Genomic DNA, 16,633 nt, shown 5'->3' with positions numbered 1-16,633 from the left:
TATCCAGCTTAAAAAGTAGGAAGTTTTAAAATATGCTTCAACATGGGTGAACTTTGAGAACATTATTCTAAGTGAAATAAGCCACTCACAAAAGACAAACACTATATATGCTTCCATTTACCTAAGTACTTACGGTAGTAGAGACAGCAAGTAGGCTGGTGCTTGCCAGAGATTAGAGGGAAAAAGAAAATTGAGAGGTATTGCTTAATGGGTACAGAGTCTCAGTTTTACAGGATGAAAAGAGTTAAACAAAAGTGGGTACTGATGATTGGTTGAAAAGCATTATGAATGTATTTAATACCCCTAAACTATACACTTAAAAATGATTACTAGTCAGCTGAGTGTGGTGGCTCATGCCTGTAATCCCAGCACTTTGGGAGGCCAAGGCAGACGGATCACCTGAGGTTGGGAGTTCGAGACCAGCCTGACCAACATGGAGAAACCCCATCTCTACTAAAAATACAAAATTAGCCGGGCATGGTGGCACATATCTGTAATCCCAGCTACACGGGAGGCTGAGGCAGGAGAAGTGCTTGAACCCGTGGACGGAAGTTGCGGTGAGCTGAGATCATGCCATTGCACTCCAGCCTGGGCAACAAGAGTGAAACTCCATCTCAAAAAAAAAAAAAAAAAGGTTACTAGTATAAATTTTATGTTATTTATATTTTACCACAATAAAAATGGATAAAAAATGTTAATAGGCATTCACTCTAGAAGACTATGGCTGACTTGTACTTTCTTCTTTTTGCATTTATGCAATTTCCAAGTTTTCTACAATTTATATTATTCCCGTGACCAGGAAAATATAGTAATAATCATAATCATGTTCCTTCATATTCGTATGGCTCTTTACATTTTTCAGTTAGCTTGCCTATGTTATATCATCTAATCCTTTTAATAACCCTGTGATGGAAGCTGGAGAGATACCTTTAATGCCATTTTTATAGAAGAGAAAACTGTTCTAGAAATTTGAAGAACTTGCCCATATCACAATGCCCAGACCTTCTGCCCTCTTGTCCAGTGCTTCTTCCATAATGCCTCACTGCTTTTCCTGGCATGTTAGAATCTCCAGGAACAAGAATCCTCCTCACTACCAACGTGTCAGACACTGTGCAGGATCTGGCCCCCAGCCTCACGGCAGGCATGCACCCAGATCACCTGAGTCTGGTGGTTTTGATCTCCACCTGCAAGTCTAGTGAAGGTGGACTGTAGTCTCCTTTGGGCATTCCACAGTCAAGAAGATCTTTGTATCTCACTGGATACCATCTTAATTCATTTTCACTGAAGTGAGGCACAAAACAATCACCCAGAGAAATCACTGGGTTCTAGACATTGCAAACAATACCCCAGGGACTGCTCTTTTTTATGGATAGAGTGATCAGTGCATGGGGTGGGAGCCCTGGGCTGGAAGTCTGAATGCCTAAATCTGTTTCTTGCTTTTCCACTGCCTTAACTTGGGGTCTCCAGCACGTTTTTTTGATTTCTCTGAGCTCCCTGTCTAGTGAATTGCTGATGATTGGTTCTATAAATGTTTATAAGATAGTATTACGTCCTCACATACCATCAACTACATATCCCATTTCATCTGGTTTTCACCCACAGCCCCTTGGGTAAAAATCAGCTCTTTGCATAGGCATCTCCCCAAACTTGACAGCCTTGCATGAATGAGAAGCTTCGGGGCCCAGCCTGTTTTGGGGGGTGGAGGAAGAAGGCTTTCATGTGCAAGAGTCTTCTAACTCCACCTGGTAATGTTCTGTTATGTTTCCACAGTTATCTCTAAAGACTCTTCGGTGAGAAGACAGATGAAGCCAAGGTCCTGGGGTTCCAGGTTGCAGAACAACATGTCAGACCCCACCCACCCCATGCTCAAGCTGTAATTCAGTTGGCATACAGGCTTGGAATTGAGAATTTATTTATTGTAAATACGTGGTTTGCACGGGCTTTAAAGCAGTATTTTAATTGACTTTTATTTCAGTAATATTTTTTAAAACACCCCTCATTTTTCCATTTTTTACATTGCATCTTGGCATTTGTCTGTCAGCACAGATAGAGCCCTGTCCCTCCACCTAATGCCCATTCCATGACTGTGAATATGCTTGCAGGCTGGCCCTTCCTAGATTCTGAACCGTTTGTAGAGAGTCTTTAATTTGCCAGGTAGCCCCAAAGTTATAAATATCCACAAAGGCTTCTTATTGGCATAATTTCATATTCTTATCACACTAACTGCAAAATCAAACCAAATAATGCCTTATCAATGATGCAGCTCAGAGGAAGTAGTGTGTCCCCCACACCCAGACAGTGCCACGCAGCCTCCAGGGAACGAGATGCCATGTCTCGCTTCCATTTTGCAGTACAGGGATTTTTTTTTTTTTTTTGCTACCTGATGTAAATATATCACAAAGTAAAGGCAAGAGTGGGCTTGGCCCTCCGATGCCAACCACAGGGCCCCTTTTGTAACTGAATAATCCTCCAAGTAGCCAGTGCTCCTACTGTTTACAGTGTCCCTAGTGCCCAAGTCTCTGTCACTTTCCTCCTGTTCCCTCCAAGTTCCCAGTCCCATCCCAGTAGCCAGCTTTATGAGATTTTGGTATTTCTTCCCTACAGATTAAAAACATATACAACTCATCATTATGCTAAACTACCAATTGTATCTCAGAGGTCTCCCCTTCTGCCCTTGCTTCGAGTGTGGACTTCCATGGAAAATATGACATGAAAAAGTGTAGAACGAAACATCGTGTGAAATACCTGCCACAAATACCTGGTGCCTCACCGCCCCCATCTTAGGATCCTTGGAGCCACCCGTCAGGCAAAACCTAGCTCCCTTCTGAGCTAAAGGAGAACCTTGCCTGACAACTCCACATTCATTCCCTTGTGTTGGGCACCTGTCTGTGGGGAGATGTGTGCAAGCTCAGCCACTCTGAATATGGAAAAGGTCAGGCCGGGCTGGTCCTGCTCTTCACTCCCTCTTCTTGATCCTGTAGGGAGTGGAAGTGTGTTTTTGCTTGCTGCCTGACCCCTGATGTTCCCCATCTTTGGTCGGGGAAGACTGTGACAGAGAAAGGAGAAAAAATAGAAGGAAACAGACTGATCCTTGGGCTGTGCTCAAAATAGCTGCCCTTTAAAGGAAATCAGGCAGGGAGGGGAGGGAAACCAGCGAAAAAGAAATTTGCTTTGCAACAACCCATGCACACATTCACCCCTGAAGTATATCGTGTCCAGACCAAGCCATCCAGAAAGGTAGGCGGTCAGGAGGGTGTGGGCAAACAGGACTGCATCTGCCTCACTGTTGTCTGGAGTACAGACACAGGTAGTGTCCTGCAGCAGTGCTGTGCTTTCTCATTCCAGATGGAAGCAAGTGAGCCAGGGTCAAATTCCCTTCTCCAGGGAAATGAATCAAGCCCAAACTGTAACAGCTAAATAAGTAGAAGTTTTTGCAGGTCATCAGCTCTGGGCATAACTAATTTGTTTTATTGGTTCTGGAAGATTTCCAAAAATCCAGAATTTATTATTATAACCGTGTCCACTCCACAACCCTCACAGTTGTGTAAAATAATTATAAAAGTTTTAATTATCCTGATTAAGAAGACCCTAGACAAAGGCAATTCCACCTTCACAGTAGACTGTCTGCCCTAATGAGGTATTTAGACATTCGTGTCCCCTGTGGCTGGGATGGAAATTAAAATAACACTATTTAAGGACAGAGCAGGCCAGGAGCAGTGGCTCATGCATGTAATCCCAGCATGGGAGGCTGAGGTGGGTGGATTACTTGAGGTTAGGAGTTCAAGATCAGCCTGGCCAACATGGTGAAACCCTGTCTACTCAAATACAAAAAATTAGCCAGGTGTGGTGGCTCACACCTGTAATCCCAGCAACTTGGGAGGCTCAGGCACAAGAGTTGCTTGAACCCTGGAAGCGGAGGTTGCAGTGAGCTGAGATGGCGCCACTGCACTCCAGCCTGGGCAACAGAGCGAGACCCAAAAAAAAAAAAGGGACAGAGGGGAGGAAGGAGCAGAAACCAAAAATGGCAATTAGGGAGAAATCTCAGGAATGTGGCATCCCATCTCCCCTTGAGACCTATCACTGAATTACTGAATTCACAACCCTTCGAGCTCATGCTGGTGCACTGAGTTCCTTGGGCACTGTAAAGGTTTAACCCCTTGACTGTAAACTCATACTTAGAGACATCTGAGTCACACAGTCCCCGCCATTGTCACATATTCTCACTGACACTGCAGTCTGTGACTCTTCCAATGTTTCACATGTATTTTATTTTTATTGATGACTCCTTCTGCAGATTCATTTCTTTGTACTTAATAAACTTTAGTAAGTGGAAATGCTTCCAGTCGTTTCCTTGTTAAAACCCATCAATGGTCACCAGTATCAATCTAAACCAAACATTTTTAAGGATCAGGAGAAGTTGAAGTTCTAAGAATGACAGAAAAAAAAAAAAAGATATTTACATGGATACAGTGCTTGCTGTAACATACTCTGTTAGAAACAGGGCCTTTCTTTCTTGAGCTAACTAGCCTAATTGGTATTTGGAAAAAACAAGCAAGAAAAAAAATTTATCAGGTGCAGTTTTTAAAAAGTAGATAACACTGTATTTATTCAGTTTGATTAACATAGAATGGGCAGTGTATTGCTTATAAATTCTGCTAAATTGTGTTTAAATAGAACAACCTTCCCTCTGTGTGCACTTTGTCCCCACTCCCAACTCAGCAAACCCCTCAAAAAAGCCTCCTGTAGGAACAGAACCATCTTGAATCCCCCTGTGGTGTTTTAAAGTGGACCTCTGGGAACAGGGTTCAGGGGAGGTGAGATTTATCTGCTAGGCAAGCTATCTCAGAGCTAGTGCTTAGAAGGCAAACCAGGATCTGAATCTCCGTTTTGCCTCTTACAAGTTGCCTCTTACAATCTGTGCCTCAGCTTCCTCATTTGTTAAAAGCGGACATAAATATGTACCCGAGTATATATTGGTGAAGATTCAATGATGTAATACACATGGGCAAGCCCTCAACCCTTGGATCACAACGGAGCCAGTGATGCACATCCTGCACCCTGGGGAGCAGCCAGTTTGCTGATTCCATGCTTGGGCACAAACAGGGCTCTGCTGGCTGCATCCCAGGCACTTCATTCAGTATTTGCTGAGCTGCTCAGACCACACTTGACTAACTCTGCTGCTGGATAACAATGAGAGAGCAGTCATTAAAATTCATAGATGTTCCTGAAATAAATCTCATCTAGAAACTAATTTCAAAGCTGGTTACTACACACTTTGCATCAGAATTAGTTAAGGGGCCGTTTTATTGCTCTCTTATTGGTGGAGGTACAGATTAGCTCTTTCATGGCCAAAAGGGCCAGTCTGAATGGGGAAGAAAAAGTAAGGGCCGAAGATAATCTACAAAGTGGATGATGAACTTCAAAGTCACAATGAGTGTGGCAGTGGTGAAGTAGCTAGAAGTGTAAGCACCTTTTATGGAATTAAGTGTGGGAGATGTGGTTCCTAGAGAGGGAGCAAGTTAATGGGAAGGGCTGTGGACTCCAGAAGCAAGTTCCAAATTCTCAGACGGTGCCCCAGGAGGCTTCAGCATCCTCCATGCACCCATTCTGTTATGGGTCGAATTGTGTCCCCACAAAATCCATAGGTTGAAGTCCTAACCCCCAGTACCTCAGAATGTGACCTTATTTAGAAACAGGCCCATTGCAGATATCATTAGTTAAGATGAGGTCATACTGGATCAGGGTGGGCCCCTGATGCGATATGACTGGTGTCCTTATAAAACGAAGAAATTGAACACAGACATAGACACAGGGAGACCACCACATGAAGATGAAGGCAGAGATAATCAGGATGCTGCTTCTATGGGTCCCAAAGTGCTGAAGATTGCCAGCAAGCCACCAGAAGGCAGGCAAGAGACATGAAACACATTCTCTCTCACAGCCCTCAGAAGGAACCAACCCTGCAGATGCCTTATTCCTGGGACGTCTGGGCTCCAGAACTGTGAACCAGGAAATTTCTCCTGGTTATGCTGCACAGTTTGTGGTACTTTGTGATGGCAGCCCCGGCAAAAGAATACAGGCTTTGTCACCCAGAGCTTTGCAGGAGGGTACAATGTTTATGAAAAGAGAGCTGGGAATAAAATTTCAGAATTAGCAGCTCCTTATCATGTAAACAGAGCAGTCATCTACCCTGACCTTGAAATAGGTCATTCATTGCAGGTGACTAAGTCTTATCTTCACGAGCAAGACATTCAGTTGTGTTTTACCTGTCACAGTGGAGAGTCATGGAAAGCACGCTGGCATTTCTGGGTCACAGGAGTGGAGAGAGCTGGCTTTTTCCCTAAGTGGCATCCTCTCCTGTTGTGGCATTGCTGATGCCTTGGAATCAAGATGCCTGGCATAGGGTACCAGCCACTCTGATGATCTAGACTTCCATTCTAGTAACTACGGTAAAATACACATAAAGTCTACCATCCTTACCATGTTTAGTGCTTAATTCATTTGTGTTGCATACATTCATGTTGTTGTACAACCGTCACCACCATCCCTCTCCATAACTTATCTTGAGAAACTCTGAAACTCTATACTCATTAAACAGTAACTTAATTCATTTGTGTTGCATACATTCATGTTGTTGTACAACCGTCACCACCATCCCTCTCCATAATTTATCTTGAGAAACTCTGAAACTCTATACTCATTAAACAGTAACTCCCAATTTCTCCCCCACCTCCAGCCCCTAGCAACCACCCTTCTAATTTCTGTCTCTATGATTTTGACTGCTCTAGGTACCTCATAGAAATGAAACCATAAAATATTCATGACTGGTTGATTTCACAGAGCATAACATCCTTAAGGTTCATCCATGTTGTAGCATGTCAGAATCTGCTTCCACTTTTTAAGGATGAATAATATTCCATTGTATGGATAGAACACATTTTGTTTCTCCATTCTTCCATCTGTGGATACTTGAGTTGCTTCCAGATTTTAGCACTGTGAATAGTGCTACTATGAACATGGGTGTGCAACCTCTCTTCCAGACCCTACTTTCAACCCTTTTGTGTATACCCAGAAGTGGGATTGCCCGATTATAGGGTAGCTCTATTTTTCATTTTTTGAGCAACTCCATACTGTTTCCCACAATGGATGCACTGTTTTACATTCCCACCAACAGTACATAAAGGTTCCAATTTATCCACATCCTCACCCACATTTGTTATTTTCTGGTTGTGGTTTTTTTTGTTGTTGTTGTTGTTTTTGTTTTCGATAGTAGCTATCCTGATGGGTGTGAGGTGATACTTCGTTGTGGTTTTATATTTAAAGACTGAATTTATCCACAGAACATTACATAATGCAAGAAACTGCTGAACTGACTGTTTTCTAAAGATTCCAGCCAGAAAAATATATCCTTTCTCATACATTTTCTATGTTGCGACTGAGGCCCACATTTATTCACGAGACACAAAACAGAAGAGGCCACTCCACTGGATGTTAATTTCAGTTTTTTTTTATTGTATGCTTGATGCATTTAGAGACAATTCCAAGGGCAAGCACTGGATAGGGATATTATCTGCTTTGTAGATATTTGTACAAAAGACTCTTAAGACTACATGGCCAGTTCCCACTGCAGGAAACAGAATGATTTTCTTTTTTTTTATTATTATTATTCCCTGCCAATAGCATTTTCCATCTAACACATTTAAATTTTCACAACATAATTGCAAACATGTACATATTGGTTCCCACGAGAAATCTGCAGGTGACATTTCGGGATGTTTGGAGTCAATCAGATAAAGCACATTATGACAGAAACCATAAGAGGGGAGCTGGGACCTGGGACTGTGCAGAATGAAAAGCCGCGGCTACGGGAAGCATAAGCTTGTGCTGCAACAGCACGTGCACATGACCTGCCGCTCCTGGCCCTCCATGGAGCATGCCCAGCAAGGGGACCTCCTCCCTCCCTCCTCCACATGCTTCCTTCCTAAGGCTGAGAGCTCAACTGAAGACCTTCCCCAATAAACGGCAGATGGCTCTTCAGTCAGGAATGCAGTTAGTGGTTTCATGACAGACACACTGGTCCCACCCAGCTTCCCTGCTGAACCAGCCAGAGCTGTGTAACACCTGTATCAATGTGCGATGACATCAGCTAGGAAGCAAAGTAATCTGCCTGATTGATGATTATTTTTTATACCTAATGATTCACCCAATAGTAAAGGAACCCCACAGCTAAGATCTAATGGGCAAATACCTGCTCTGTTAGTTTATAAGAAAGACTCGTTCTAATAACACCGTATCTTATGTTATTGAGCACTAAGGAATCTCCATAATTTCGATCATATCTTTATTCTACCTAAAGTTTCAAAGCACCTCCAAGAATGAAGGGGTACTATTTCTGCTTTGCTAATTTACTCCTGCCAGAGCTTCTGTCCTTGAATATGAGGGCTATCTTCACCTATAGTAAATCCCATCTATTAGATAAGACTAGCTAGCTTATGTTTGGTTATGGGGCAAGGGAGTGGGGGAGAGAGTCTGTCTTTTCTGGCTATGGCTTCTTTCTGCACAAGCATGCTCAGCCCCCACCCCAGTCTGAAAAGATACACAAAGGGTCTCCTAGAAAGCTACTTATACACTGTGACCCTTAAACATAATTTTTGTATTTCATCTTGAATATTCATGTTCCCCATACTGCCTTCAGAAAAGCAATCCCTGGTCCACAAATTATTCATGTAACAAGCATTTTTCCAAAGCAAAATCTGTTAGGAACATTTAAAAATGAACATTCCTCACTATAACAGCCTGCTCAAAACCCAACAGCCTATTTCCAGCTGTTAATATAAGTACATAAAGTCACTAAAAGTAAGTGCAGCCACATCAGCAGATTCTCTGCTCTCTTCTTGTCTTTCTCCACCCATCCCAATGCACAGCAGTCCACTGAGCTTATAGACCACCTCCAGACCTGATGGGAGCTGCCACACCCCTTTTAACTTTTGCCAGGCTGTGCCATGCCCTCTAGTGGTACGACTAGGACATCACAATTGTGGTGTAGAGTATTAGCCAAGACAGCTGTCAATTAGGGTTGCCTTCTTTAAGATGCTTGACCAAGGTCAATGTCCCCTAACAGAAGTAGCCATTGTGTTTCCCAGTGGGTAATGACATAAAGCAGGTAGGGTTATCCATGGCCTTTGTTTGGCCCATAGAAATGAAAGGAGGTTTCTGTGTAATTAATTCTTACTAGACTTCTTTTGATCAAATCCTGAATCACCTTGGTTATCTCAGACATGTCAGGTCTGATGAGACATTTCATAGTAGGCGAAGGTGAAATCACGCAGTGAAATTTTAGAGCGGCTTTCTGCATCATCTTGCTTTACATAGCCACTTGGAACACGGACTTGGGAGGGGAGAGGTACCTACGTCATCCTCGAACCTCACTTTCCCCCCCTTAACAGTGACAGAAAGACACTTTTAGAATAGCCGCCCCACCTAAAAGGACACTCTAAATTCACCAACAGTGAAAGCCCAGGCCAACCTGCGTGAAGCTCTTAGCAGCTACAGGCCACCATTATTGGTTGCCATTAACTCTGTCAGCTGAAATCGTCTTCCCATCGCCCACAATGTATGGTTAATGATTTTATACACAGAGTTTACAAAACTGCTGAGCAAAAAGCTCATGGCACTCCTATACTCATGCTCTTGGAGAGTTGGTAGAAAAAAAGAATGTGTTCTGATAAAACCTCTGATCCTCACTGTTCTCATCCATGTAACAGGGCTGGGTCCCCTCAAAATCTCATGATACAACTTCTGGGAAGGAGTTATTAACCCTGTCACTTCCCAGATTGCTGATACTCACAATGTTTCCATTTGCAGATTCCTGCCAAGAATGATGAGGCAGGATTAGGCCCAACTGGTGCTCTCCCACTAGCTGCTGTATTTACATACACTTCTGTTCATCATCTCTGCCCATTTCAGGAGCAGCTGAGAGTTTGAATAGGTGGCGGTAAGCTCCCACCACCACCCCATGCCCAGTGCAGCTACCCACCTGAATGAAGGCAGCTCCTGGGACAGGTGAGGTGTGAGGAGTGGGGGGAAGATCCAGGGAAGTCAGCTGCTTTGTATTTGGGTTTGTGGGATGTAATGGGCTTGGCAGGAAGGGTGGGGCCTGAACTGGTATCCTGCAGAGAAATGCTTCTATATCCATCTGTCGTCTCCTTGCCCTCTGTCTTCCCAATGCTAAGCCCATCTGGTCTGCCTTGCATGCTTTTCTATGCTCTGGTGGTAAGTCAAATCCTTTAAGTGAACCCGACATTGGAAACAAATCAGTTTAATTAAAGTCTCTCTGCTGAGATAATGTAGTGACTGCTAGGATTCCAGCTATTTAACTAGAATCTAAATAGTCAAGAGTTCCTCCTTTTCTTTCTCTCGTTGGCTGAGAGATTCACTGCTCTGTGGGTGGAACTGTGCCATAGGGCCATTCAATTACTCCTAGACTAGCTGTTGGTAACTAGACTGGGAATCATTTCTACACAAGGAATCCTCTGGTGGCTGTGCTGCTGTGTAGGGAGAGCTGCCTCCTGGGACATCCATGCAGTGATTCAGAAGGCCACCAGCATGGCTATGTCTGAATCTCGGAAGTGAATAGGTTCTAGCTAACAAATTATCAGCTCTCCTGTAAGTGGAAGCAGCTCTGCAGTCCACCACACATGAGCACAGTGCACGGAAAATGGGAAGACAGCTTCTTCAGGAGCCCAGGATGTAGGAAGGAGCCAGGACTGGAGAGGGGTCCCTTTCTTCCTTCCCACTGGTTCTGTCCCTCAGAAGACACCTGTAGAGACACTGCACTACAGGCATGCACTCACGGAAGGCCAGGGAGGTTCCCCTTGACAATACACACAAGAGCCCTGTGTGTGTGCACAAATGCCTCTTGTTAACCTGAAAGAAACCGCTACTGAGGGAAAGACTAAGACTTCAAAAGAATTTGCTTTTCCCGCCAACTCGGCACTGTGGAGCCTGCCTTTCAAGGCTTGATGAACTCTATTCCTCTTGTAAAAGGCTAATGTGTCCATTGCCACTGAAATACAATAATAGCAGCTTAAAATCCACAATTAGTCACACAACCGAACAACAGGCAACGGGATACATGTTAACACTGCACAGGAAGGAGACCTACATTGCAGAAGGGGACACTGTGAGATTCAAGGCGGAACACAAGGTAACAGTTTGATCTGGCTTCAGAAAAGGAGGCCACATATTAACTTTCTCATTTTACTCAAACAGGAGAGTGATTTGTTTTGCTGGTAATTTAGTAAGGTGGGAAGTCTTAAATAAGAAGGGGAAAGGGAACACTTACTTCACTTAAAGAACTTAATCTCCGTGTCAACACAGTCATAGAAAAGGTCCCCCACTTCCGCAGGGTCCAGTGGCTCGGAGCTGGTCAGGATTTCTTCCATGGCTTCCAGGCCTTGCTTCTCCAGCTCCAGCATGGTGCTCCTCAGCTTGCGACCTTGCTCCTGAGGAAGGACACGACTGCTTTAGGTGTCAGCAAAATAGCGGGGGACATTGCAGCGGACACTGAAACCCTCTAGGGGGCCAGCTGGCTTCCTGCTCAAGGTCCTGTCTTCCCCACACTCCGTTTCTCACACAACTGCCGCAGGGACTGTTCTAGAATGCCAGTGTGGTTATGTCACTGCCCGGCTTAGAACACCTGCACAGCTTTCTGCTGCCTTCAGGACAAAGCCCAGACCCCAGAGTGACACTGAGAGAAGGCCCTTCTGACATCCGAGACCGCTTCCCCTGCATCTCCCTACTCCTCAGCTGGACTGAATTCACTGCAGCCCTCCAGCCTCTGCTGCTGTCTCGCCCCCGCACAGGTGGCCCTGCCCTCTGGAGGGCCGTCCCCTTCCTCAGCGCTTGGTCAACGTGCACCCATCTTCAGCTTCCTTGCAAAGCCTTTCCTCTTCCCCGCACAGTGCCACACCGTTCCCCCTGCCATGGGCGCTGTCTCCCACCTTGTGCTGGCTTGCCTCTGCAGCTGTGGCCCCTTGGATGGGAACCGGGCTCATTTCTATCCTCCAGTGACTGGGAGGGCACTCTAAAAAATGTTCATTGAATGAAAAAAATAATGGATCAATGAATAAACAGGTGCCATGTCTCTCCCCTGTTCACTCTTTTTCTGAGATGGTGAGTTCACTTCTTCCATGGGACTCACTCATTTATGGCAGATGACAGTGAAAGCTTTCATTTGCCCCATGAGTCCCAGAACTGAGAAGCTGCTCTCACCACCTGCCCACCACTGCTTCATGCAGCGTCATGTGACTCCACCTGAGAGTCATTTCTAGATTTCAAAACCCATCAGCCTCAGCAGTCTCATCTCCTTGAACACACAGCCCTTTCTACCTCTTCATTCTAATTAACCAAATATCCACAACACCATACACCACACAGCGGCAGTTTTCATCTACTTGGGGCTTACGGTCATCCACCAAGAACATAAGCACTATAAGGAACTAATGTGGACAGCCCTGGAGAAAACACGGTTGAATGCAGTGGCAGCATGCATGCTTGCGATTATCTGCCAGCCTCTTTAGGCTGGCAGGGAGGAGAGATGTAAAATAACTGTGCGACCTTTACATGTCAAATGATCACTTCTATGGAAGAGAAGGGCAAGCTCTCAGAAAAGTGAGACAGCCCTTCTCAGAGATGCTTTCTGAATTCATCTGGATTTATTGCTTGGGTTTCTCTCTTGATACCCTTTTTCTATAGTCCACCATGTCAAATGCAAGAGGCTCACACAGTCCATAGCACCAGTTTATACAAAAGGTCCCCCTTTTGGGCCCTTCAGGCCAATTTGGACCTATTAAAAGTTGTTACATAAATAGTCGGGGAAAACTGATGAGTGTCTAACAAGCACGTTCCTTCTTCCTCTCTTCAGCAAAATATAGGCTTGAATTTTATATAAAGTCCATCGGGGGTGGCTGCTGTGGACACACTGGGTGCTGTGGAACATGCTTTGGGTGGGTTTCTTGTTTGAATTGATGACTTACCACTTTATTAACCAAAGGTGTGGGACTGGGGAGAGCTGCACTTTTAAGGATTATTCTTTTTTAAAACTAGGAATATGAGGCCGAGCGCGGTGGCTCATGCTTGTAATCCCAGCACTTTGGGAGGCAGAAGCAGGCGGATCGCTTGAGCTCAGGAGTTCAAGACCAGCCTGGCCAACATGGTGAAACCCCATCTCTACTAAAAATAAAAATAAAAAAAACCCTAGGAATATGAGAATATTTTCTAAAACTATGTTTGTACTATGGTAAAACTTATGTATTATAACATAAAATTTACCATTTAAAAACTTTAAAATGTACAGTTCAGTGCATTAAGCTCATTCTCAATGTTGTGCAACCAGCACCACCAGCCATCTCCAGAAATTTTTTGAAACAACATATGATTGTATCTTTAAATAAAATGTTGCCAGCAAATACAACTTTTTACCCCCAAAAGTACATAAAGAATTTTACACAGTATATAACAGTCATCCCTACTGTACTGCATATTCCTATTATTCCTATGTAAACAATAAATATAAGTAAGATACTCAGCCTGCTGAGTTCCAGAATAACATGAGAAGGAGAAGCTTTGTCTTATTTGGTTTCAAGAGCCTGGGCGGAAAATGAACACCAGCCTTCTAGGAAAGGCCCCAGGAACCTGCCTCTGGGAGGAGCCCGGCCACATTGGATGGGTGGGGGAAGGGTCTAGCTTGTCATTGGCTTCCCTGCCTCCTTCCTCGCTGACCTTGTCCACCCGCCTCCGCCTCTGTGGCCCTCATGCAAGCTCACCTGGTCACTTTCGATGACGGCACGTGCCCACTCGTGGGCTTTGTACAGCTCATGCCGGCGGTCTGGTTTCTCCTGGAACCGAGGCTCCTTTTTGGCAGGGTCATCATCCCCAAAACAGGGAGACTGTGTTTTGGGGACAAGTTTTACGTCATCAACAAAGATGAAAGGCTTGAATATGGACCTGAAGAGGAAGGAGAGGCACTTCAGCCAGGCAGGGGTTGGGACCCGGGAACACCCAGAGACTGTCCTTTTATTCAGCAAACATTTCCCAAGCCAACTTATGGTGGGTGGTGGGTGATGGGTGGTGGGTGTGGGTGACGGGTCGGTTGGTGGGTGCCAAGAGAGACATAACTGAATGTTTTAGTCGCTATTTTAGCAAAACTAGCAGCCATTTACAAGCTGCAAATTCCTCTACTTACAGTAAAGAGACATCAAAACAGACTTCCTTTGTTCTGAACCATCTGAGAGGACTATTTTAGCAATAAAAAGTGAGGCAAACAAACAGTGTTCTGAGAAACGGTGCAAGGAGCCATCTAGCTGAGCGAGAGAGGTTTGCCTTTTTTTTTTTTTAAATACCGTGGTCTGAGAAGCAGCCTCCAGGAAAGGAAGGGCCTTTTGGTTTGGGTTTGTTTTTAGTTTTTTCTGAGGTTCTGCCTTACTGAAAAATATATGGAATATCTCTGACAGACCCAAGGAGGGGAAAGAGTAAGAAAGACAACAGAAGAGGCCTTGGAGGGTGCACACCACACAGAAGTCTGGTTGTGTGAGAGTGCTAGCACAGGGCACAGCAGGTAGCTAATGCTCCCCAGCTCTCTTCAATTCAGTTCTCTTGGCAAGATGGATGTTATCTTCAGGAAAATGGCTGTGCGCATGCCTGCATGTGTGTGTATTTGTGCACGTCTAGGATACATCACTCCCCACCCCCACCCACACACACACACACACACACACACACACACACAAGAGCCACGCATATAAACAGCTATGGCCTGGCATCCCAGGCCAACAGGGTGAGGAGCCGCTACAGCCGACTGTAACACCGGGGAGAGAGCCTTATCCTACCCTCCCCACACCCAGAGGAAATACTGCTGGATCAGAGGGCTGCTCCTGGCAGGCATGGGCACCTCTGGGTCCCAAGGGTTGCCTGTTTCCAGCTGTACCATGGGGCAGCACCTGCAATAACAGCAGGAGAAGGAACTCCCCATATGTGCCCCATATGTATAGGTCAGATTTGTCAGATTTGGACATTTTTTTCTCCTCTCAACAGGTATACTGTGGCCCACCCCAGGTACCTCAAGTGGGCTAGAGGTGAGCTAGGATGTTGATTCCGTCAGCCCTGGGGCATCTGGGGCTTGAGGAAGCCAGGGCAGCCTTGCCAGTGTGCCACACAGGTATTAATATTTTCAGGTATGGGCAAGGTATGGTGGCTCACACCTGTAATCCCAGCATTTTGGGAGGCTGGGGCAGGTGGATCACTTGAGGTCAGGAGTTCGAGCCCAGCCTGGCCAACATGGTAAAACCCCGTTTCTACTAAAAATAAAAATAAAAAAAATTAGCCGGATGTGGTGGAGTGCTCCTGTAATCCCAGCTACTCAGGAGGTTGAGATGGAAGAATTGCTAGAACTCGGGAGGCAGAGGTTGCAGTGAGCTAAGATTGCACTCTGGCCTGGGTGACTCCGGCCATTGCACTCCGGCCTGGGTGACTGAGTGAGACTTTGTCTCAAAAACAAACAAACAAACAAAGAAAAACTATTTTCAGGTATGCCATGACCTGAAAAGGACTGGGAGCCAATAACCCTTGCTACCCAATTTTGTCCTTGGACTTGCAGCAACAGTATTGGCCGCAGAACCTCAGGCCCCACCCTGTCCTGCTGAATCAGAATCTGCAATTTTAACAAGATCTCTGCGGATTCATAACATATCCCAGTCTGAAGAGCACTACTAAAGACACAACACTAATGAGAAGTACCCTCTTAGGTTAGCTTCCTGATATTGCCATAGGACAGGAGTCTCAAGTGAGAAAAGAAAGACACTGATCACAATATGCAAAGTTGGGGCCCAGACTAATTTAATTTGAGTATTAAAAGTAGTGAGACCTTCATACCTCAAGCTGGTGAACTGAGTGGTACTAGTTGAGGACTAGTGTCAGGTACTCTGCTGTTCTCTATAGGTGACGCAAATATAATTGGAGACTGGGCCCATCCTCCGATCCACTGGGAAGCATAAGGCATGCCAGGCTGTGCCCACCTGCTTAAAGTCAAGCCCTGCCAAGAACCTTCCCTCCCCAGCCATCATCAAAAGAAGTCCCCCCTAAAGACACAGGGGAGCTACCCTTGTACAGAAGGAACACATACTTCCACTTCCCACAGCCCCTTGAAAATAGATGATTGCTATACCCCTCTACTGAGTGTTGAATGAATGGCTGTTTAATATGAAAAAGGGATTATTGCAAAACCTAAAACTGTTTAAACCAATTTTGACTATATGAAATTGAATTCTTTAATTGGTGAGTCAGTTGATTCTGCAAAAGGGCTGCAGATGGAGGGCTCACTGCAATGGAGCAGTGGGGAGGAGGAGGGCCAGCAGAGAGCATGCCTAGCCATCCACAACCAGCTGCCTCCGGGCTACCTCTGGGCTCTGACAGCAGGACTGCCTCAAAACAGGCAGGCATCCTACCCTTCTGGGCCAGACAGCACTTGGGGTTTCCTGGGAAGTCAGCGCACGTCACATCAGCAGCATCAGCCTCTTTGGCTGGCACAGAGACCCTTCAGTGGTAGACAGGCCCGGGGCTCCCACCCAGAAGCCCA

The 16,633-nt window shown here is 45.3% G+C and overlaps 2 protein-coding genes across 13 annotated transcripts in view; one reads left to right on the top strand and one right to left on the bottom strand.

Moving 5' to 3' along the window:
• WIPF3 (WAS/WASL interacting protein family member 3) overlaps nucleotides 1-8,579 on the top strand; it is a 197,646-nt gene extending 189,067 nt beyond the window's left edge. For all 11 annotated transcript variants that reach the window (XM_054560582.2, XM_054560578.2, XM_054560581.2 and 8 more), the window contains one exon: nucleotides 1,771-8,579. In XM_054560582.2, coding sequence (XP_054416557.1) covers nucleotides 1,771-1,794 — 24 coding nt within the window. In that variant the 3' untranslated portion in view covers nucleotides 1,795-8,579. The remainder of the gene's footprint in view (nucleotides 1-1,770) is intronic.
• Nucleotides 7,492-16,633, bottom strand: part of SCRN1 (secernin 1) — a 68,437-nt gene continuing 59,295 nt past the window's right edge. For both annotated transcript variants that reach the window (XM_002818092.4, XM_054560585.2), the window contains 2 exons: nucleotides 13,827-14,007; nucleotides 7,492-11,504 (listed from right to left, as the gene is read on the bottom strand). In XM_002818092.4, the coding sequence (XP_002818138.3) occupies nucleotides 11,346-11,504; nucleotides 13,827-14,007 (340 nt within the window). In that variant the 3' untranslated portion in view covers nucleotides 7,492-11,345. The remainder of the gene's footprint in view (nucleotides 11,505-13,826; nucleotides 14,008-16,633) is intronic.

The sequence above is a fragment of the Pongo abelii genome, chromosome 6, assembly GCF_028885655.2.
Source record: "Pongo abelii isolate AG06213 chromosome 6, NHGRI_mPonAbe1-v2.0_pri, whole genome shotgun sequence".
Lineage (NCBI taxonomy): Eukaryota > Metazoa > Chordata > Mammalia > Primates > Hominidae > Pongo > Pongo abelii.
The sequence above is the reverse complement of the archived record's forward strand: the minus strand, read 5'-3'. Positions and strand labels throughout refer to the sequence as shown.